Consider the following 6,770-nt stretch of genomic DNA (forward strand, 5'->3'; position numbering starts at 1 on the left):
AAAATAAGTCAAATATTTGAAAATTTATCGTGTATAGAAAATGGAAATGTAAACATTCAGTCAAAATTTTCATGCATCCACGGTCATTTTTTTTAAAGTTACACCAAAAACCAAAATCGATTTTCTCGAAAACAGATTTTGCGTAAAAATTCCCGTTTTTCCTTAATTTTTCTTTTGTTTTTCCCGGCGCTTTTGAAAACCACTGGGAAATTTAAATTTTGACCTCCCCAATGCACCAACGATATTCACTTTCTGATCGAACAAGATACTGAAGTTGAAAATCGTAGCATTATTTCGACTACTTATCGTGTACACAGACACAAAAAAAATAAAAAAAAAAATAAAAAAAAAAATAAAAAAACACACATCATTGTAAAATCAATACATTCATCGTTTCACTCAGAATCTAAAATCTAACAATAAAATGATCACAAATGAATTAATATTGGTCAAATCGTCAATATTTCATGATTATTATTTTATATAAGTACCTATAATGGAATAAACCAAATATATTTATGTACTTGTTTATGTTTTTTATTCAAAGCTCAAGGTTTGCTCAATTACTACCCGAACATTTCAAAAATAAGTAATGCCATTTTAGATTCTGAGCGGAGTGAGGAAGCTAGTGGTTTTACAATGGTGTTTATTTATTTACTTATTATTTTTTTTTTATCCTGTATACAAAATGTCTACCAGAAGGAGTCCTTCGATTTCAACATAATATAGGTAGTACCTTATGTTTTAGCAAATTAGATCAAGTTGGTACTTTAGAGAGGTCGATTTTCTCAACGGTTATTTAATGTTACGAGAAAAACTACCGACAAATTACGATAAACCACTTAAAATAGGATTTTAATTTCTAACGCATTATTTATCAGTTATCGCCTTAGCAACGGATAAAAAATTATAATATTATAATAATAATTCAACTTAAAGGCTATAATATAATAAAATATAAAAAATCCAGACTGATAAACCGTGTCGGCTCAGAATCGTTTTTCTTATACAATGATATTATATCATTGAATTCAAGTTTAGTATAATCTATTATACATTAACCCACTTGTAACCTACTGTACAGCAGAGGGACATCCACTTACCCGCTTTTTATAATAACAAATCAAGAGTACAAAACAAAACGTTTTAAATAACCCAGCCTTGATTAAATGTATTAAATTTAAATTAAATATATAATTAAATTAGACACCCAGACAGTATTTTGTAATGATAATATTATAAGAGTATTATAATAACGTTATACTAATATTATTCGTTATTATAATGTTATAATAATATTATTAAACAAAAAATTGCTGTCTGGGCAGGTGTTAAAGTTGCTTACCATTGGTTTCTGTTTTTGAAAATAAATTGAGAGGTTTCAATTCAAAACGAACCTTTTCCATTTTTCTAATTTTTCAGGACAGCTCTTTTTTTTTGTTTCTTTAATTTTTAAATGATTTAGATAATATGTGATATACCATTGAAAAAAAAAATAATGATAAATCAATTTCTGATATCGAACATTTTTTTGACACCGGCCATGTGCGCTCAGATATATAATACTCGTGTCACCTACGAGAGTTGACATCGACGTTCAACGTGTTAAATATGACTGTGTTATAGGTGCCCATTATTATTTTTTGGAAATATGTATGATTTATACATATTTTATGTTCATGACTTTTATTTTTCATAAACTTAAGAGCGCCTGAGCGCCCTTATACCAACGGCGCCAGGGTAAGGATACACACTTGCCCACCTCCCAGAACCGGCACTGAAGTAGGTAATAATAAATCGTAATTATCGTAATTTTATTGTAGTTTATGCAATTTAGTGGTAGCTGGTAGGTATATGAAAATACTATGAAGTATAAACGACCGTTTAAAGTATTTGGTACCTACATGGTGGCATGGTGGGTATATATAATAAACAAAAATACAAAATATATGGGTATTATGGACATAAAATAATAAAATAGATTAAGATTTATTATTATAAATTATAATTAATATTGTAATTTATTTTCTGCATAAAACTAAATAAATATAAACTAATTTTTTTTAGGTTTGAATAATGTAGGACGGGTTCTAAATAGCTATCTACCGACGGTAGGTACCAGTGGCGTATTCAGGAATTTTGTATGGGGGGGGGGGGGGGGGCTAAGTATACAAATACAATATGTATTGTATTTACACTTTTTATTTTTTTATTTATCTTGATAAAATTCAATGGTCAACACAGTCAATGGGATGGGGGGCTATAGCCCCCTTAGCCTCCCCTCGATATGCTACTGGTAGGTACATATTTAGCCATTTAGTTGACCTCATAAGTGTTTATGTAGGTACTATGTAGGTAGGTATAACAAATGCGCGGAAAAATTATTTAAGATTACAAAACTAACAAAAATATAGAATTCTCGTAAATTAAAATTTGAATATTTAAAACGTTTTTTTAATAATTCATTTTGTATTTTGCTTATTTTAGATTTTTCCCTAAGAGTTTTGTATTCACTCCATACACCCGTATCCAACAAGCTATAATCAGTATACGCCAGAGCGGCGTACCTAGGTAAGCACCTACAACGAATCACGTTTGTTGGAGCCTCGTTATGAATTATTAACTAACGACTATACTACTTGTCTACTTATGTTATTAATTATTATCGTCTTTCGAGTTTCGAATACAAAGAACACGTCCCGTTGCCAAACGGTCTTCAGGACTTGTGTGTGTACATTGCATTTTCTCATCGCACTGCTCTGCAGTCCGCCACGACTGGCTAGTGACTACGAAATAATTGCAATTTAAATTACGTCATCGCGTACGTCACGAGTACTATCATCGACTGGCGGTGGTATCAACGACTACAGTACTACAGCAATAACAATAACAACAAAAACGTACTATCGTAGTCGACGGACCACGACGACCTGTGCGCACCGGCAGCAGAGCAACCGATTCGCAACGCCGAGCCGCCCGAAAACGTTGGTCCGGCGGCGGCACGGCAGATTCGCACGACCAGGACTCTGAGATTAAAACGCGGTAAAGTAAACAAACAAACAAAAAAAAAACAACAAAAACAACAAAACACGAAACGACGCGACACGACCGTCCGTAACAATACAAAACGCCGCAACACTTTTTAACGGTCATACTGGAGACGCGCTGCAGTCGACCTCGGGTGAATGTTTTTCGTATTCACGCGGTCGCCGGTCTACAACAAGAGCAGTGGTGGTTGCATTGCTACGAGTGCACTTTGTGGGCTAGGTACAGGCGGTTATTATGTCCCAGAAGGTATTCAAAGAGCACTCCGAGTTGTTTCCGATCCGCGACGTACCCGCTGTAGTGGACGTGTTCCGCAAAGAGCTGGAAAAAAAAGAACCGGACCTGTTGCTGCTGTCGCTGGTGGCTGGCGCCATCGAGAACACGATGACTTGCGTCCGACCGACCACAGAAGTGCCGATCGTCGTGACGGCTGAAACCAACTTTGACTTTGATCAGGTACCACTGAGGCTGCCCGACGTCGAGCTGCACATTGTGGAAGCTCTGTACACAAAATTCTACTCGCTCATTAAGAGCAGCGTTGACCCTCTGCATTTTGACGACCGAGACGGACATGCCAGCCGAGAACTTGTGAAAAGGGTGTCCGACGTCATATGGAACACGCTCACTAGAAGTTACTATAAAGACAGGGCACACTTGCAAAGCATGTATAGCTATTTAACAGGTAAGTGAAAATCTTTTAAACACTATAGGAACTATCCTCAACAAATATGTTATCATGTAAAATATTTTTGTTTAGGTTCAAAATTGGATTGTTTTGGTGTTGCGTTTGCTGTAGTAGCTGCTTGTCAAATACTCGGTTACAATGATGTTCATTTGGCTTTGTCTGAAGACCATGCATGGGTTGTATTTGGTCCAGATGGTAGTGAAAACGCAGAAGTTACCTGGCATGGTAATTTTTTATGATACCAATATTATATTTAAGTATTTTGAGAAACATTATTGCTTTATATGATTGTTGAGTATGAACATTAATGATTTAAATAGTTTTCATTAGAATAAATAATTACAAACAAAATGTTATATTTAAAATGATATGCTCAAAATAAAGTTCTGTAATGTTTTTTTATTGTCATGTTATGGACTTTTCTAAGTTATAAAAGATGTAATCATAATTTTGATCTTACACATGAATACACAATAACTCCACCAGACATTGTGTCGGTGGCGGCTACTCGCTAGCTTGTATGGGATATAAGTAGTAGTGTGTGTGTGTATGTATATGACCTTCATAATTGTGTGAGATGCATTGGTAGCGGTTGTGTGTTAATTTATTTGTCAAAAGTATGTTATGAATTTTTAGTATATATATATTAATTAATTTGACCAAGTATTTAATTTCAGGAAAGGGAAATGAAGATAAACGTGGACAAAAAATTAAAGATTCAGGACCTGGTCATAGGTCATGGCTATATGTTAATGGCCACCCCGTAATTTGTAATAGGCATATGGAAGTATCAGCATTAGTTAGCTCTATTAACCCAAGTATTAACCAATCTAATGATGCTTTGGAAGTCGCCACTCTTCAAAAAAATCTTTTGTGGCTTCTTTATGATGAAGGTCACTTATCAAAATTTCCACTTGCTTTAGGTAATTTCAAATTTGAATTTATTGGTACAGGATTCAACATATAAATTACTGTTTTCTAGGTAACTTAGGTGATTTGGAAGAGTTAAATGCAACACCTGGAAGACCTCCTTGTACAGCCTTATTTGAAGAAGCTATTTCAGCTGCTCGAATATACTACAGTGATATGTTTGTCTATCCATATACTTACCAAGGTGGATATTTCTATAGACATAACATGATTAAAGACGCTTTTGCAAGTTGGGCCAATGCTAGTCAAGTTATAAGCAAGTAAGATAAATTATGACTATACTATTACTTTGAACTTCCTTAGTAATAATTGATTAATTCATTTGATTTTTTAATGATTACGTTTTAGGTATAGTTTTAGTAAAGACGATGAAGAATTATATAAAGAAATGATGGATATTGCTTATGAATTAATACCATACTCATTGAAAGAAATGACATGTGGCAAAAGTCGTTCAATATTGAATAACCCACAATGTTATGCGTATGTGTTATTAATTTATGATGGTCTTTGTCTTTGGGAAGAAGATGGAACAACCCCAGTATTACACATTAAATGGGCAAAACATTTTATAAATTCCATTTCTAAGTTTGATGATAGTGTGAGAACAAGACTTATCATATTAGAACCAAAAGTACGGCATATTGTTTCTAAATTATCTTAATTATAATTATTTTGTAACAACAGAATAACATAAAAAAAGTATTCCATAAAATATTTTATGTACATTTTAAATAAGAATGTATTTTTTTGTTTTATATTTAATTTTACTATAACGGTTTTAGGATTCTGAAAATGATAGTGGTGTATTACAAGATTATCATGATACTAACATGAATAATAATAATCGTCCACTACCTAAAGAAATTTTAAATACTATTCCTGGCACAGAAGAAGAAACTAAATCAGAACTCCACCCTGGTATTAAAGCACTAACTGCAGCTTGCAGCGAGCGAATATTGAATCGAGAGTTCTTATTACAAGGTGGCGGAGAACCTTTTGTTGGTAGTTCTGATGAATTACCTATTCCTACTAGTACACCTCAAGCACCTACTTTAGAAACAACATTAAAAGATGATGAACCTGAAACCAAAATTGAGTTGAAAAGTAAGAAGATGAGAAGCATGAAAGATCTACTAATTGCAAAGAAATTGAATACACAAGCAATAAGTTTACAAATGAGTGCTCAGTCTCAAGGGGGAAAACGTCATGCACCTAGAGATAATGCAGAACCAATATCCAGGCGGAGTAGAAGAAATAACAACTAATTAAATGTATACTAAAAATGCATTAAACGTAAGTGCAATTTTTTCTTTCAAAAATAATTTACTTTATTTTATACTGAAAGACTTTGATTATGTTACTTATATTTTAGGAGTTTAAATTCTTTACTATGACTCATAGTTGAGATCGGTATTTTATTTAGAATCTCTTATTAAAGATATTTAATCTATATATTATATATATTTCAAAAAAACATAGGTATTAATAATTTTAAAAGTTATAATAATAAATAATAATAATGTTAATAATTTAACAGAAAAATTAGTTGAAAATAATATAATGTTGAATTTGACAAAGTGATTAATTAGTGTTACCATAAAAAAAAATATGTTTAAAAATACTAAATTTAAAATAAGTAAAATCCTAAATTTTTGTGATTTAAAATTTAACTTATATTTTGCATGACAAAATTATAAGTTTAAGGTATAGACTAGACAGTGCTATAATATTGTCTATTGAATACAAATTGTACAGTAGCGCAACCAAGCAATAAGGATATTATATTGCAATAATTTAATTAAAAGAAGCTCCAAATTATTTTGGTTGTGTGAAATTCAATAATTTCTGATGCTTTTTTATACAAATACAAATATCTTTAAATTATAATTTAAGATAAAAGTCAAAATAAAAATTAGAAACTTATTTTACTCATAAAATTCTTTTAGGTACTTGCTGTTGCATAGTCAATGGTATCATTACTATGGAAAAACAAAATTTTTATTTTATACTTTGATCATAATTTTATATTAAGTAAATATTATAGACTTAATATAACTGTACCTATTAAATATAGCCTATAGTATAAAATACTTACAAAAAATAACAT

The 6,770-nt window shown here is 31.8% G+C and overlaps 1 protein-coding gene across 1 annotated transcript; it reads left to right on the forward strand.

Moving 5' to 3' along the window:
* Positions 1 to 2,472: 2,472 nt before the first annotated feature.
* LOC100159871 (menin) lies at positions 2,473 to 6,144 on the forward strand. Its single transcript, XM_001952382.5, has 6 exons — positions 2,473 to 3,727; positions 3,803 to 3,955; positions 4,408 to 4,653; positions 4,713 to 4,920; positions 5,009 to 5,294; positions 5,446 to 6,144. The coding sequence occupies exons 1-6, from the start codon at positions 3,283 to 3,285 to the stop codon at positions 5,926 to 5,928; spliced, it is 1,821 nt and encodes a 606-aa protein (XP_001952417.2). The 5' UTR covers positions 2,473 to 3,282; the 3' UTR covers positions 5,929 to 6,144.
* Positions 6,145 to 6,770: the final 626 nt, after the last annotated feature.

Source organism: Acyrthosiphon pisum, chromosome A1 (genome assembly GCF_005508785.2).
Source record: "Acyrthosiphon pisum isolate AL4f chromosome A1, pea_aphid_22Mar2018_4r6ur, whole genome shotgun sequence".
NCBI lineage: Eukaryota > Metazoa > Arthropoda > Insecta > Hemiptera > Aphididae > Acyrthosiphon > Acyrthosiphon pisum.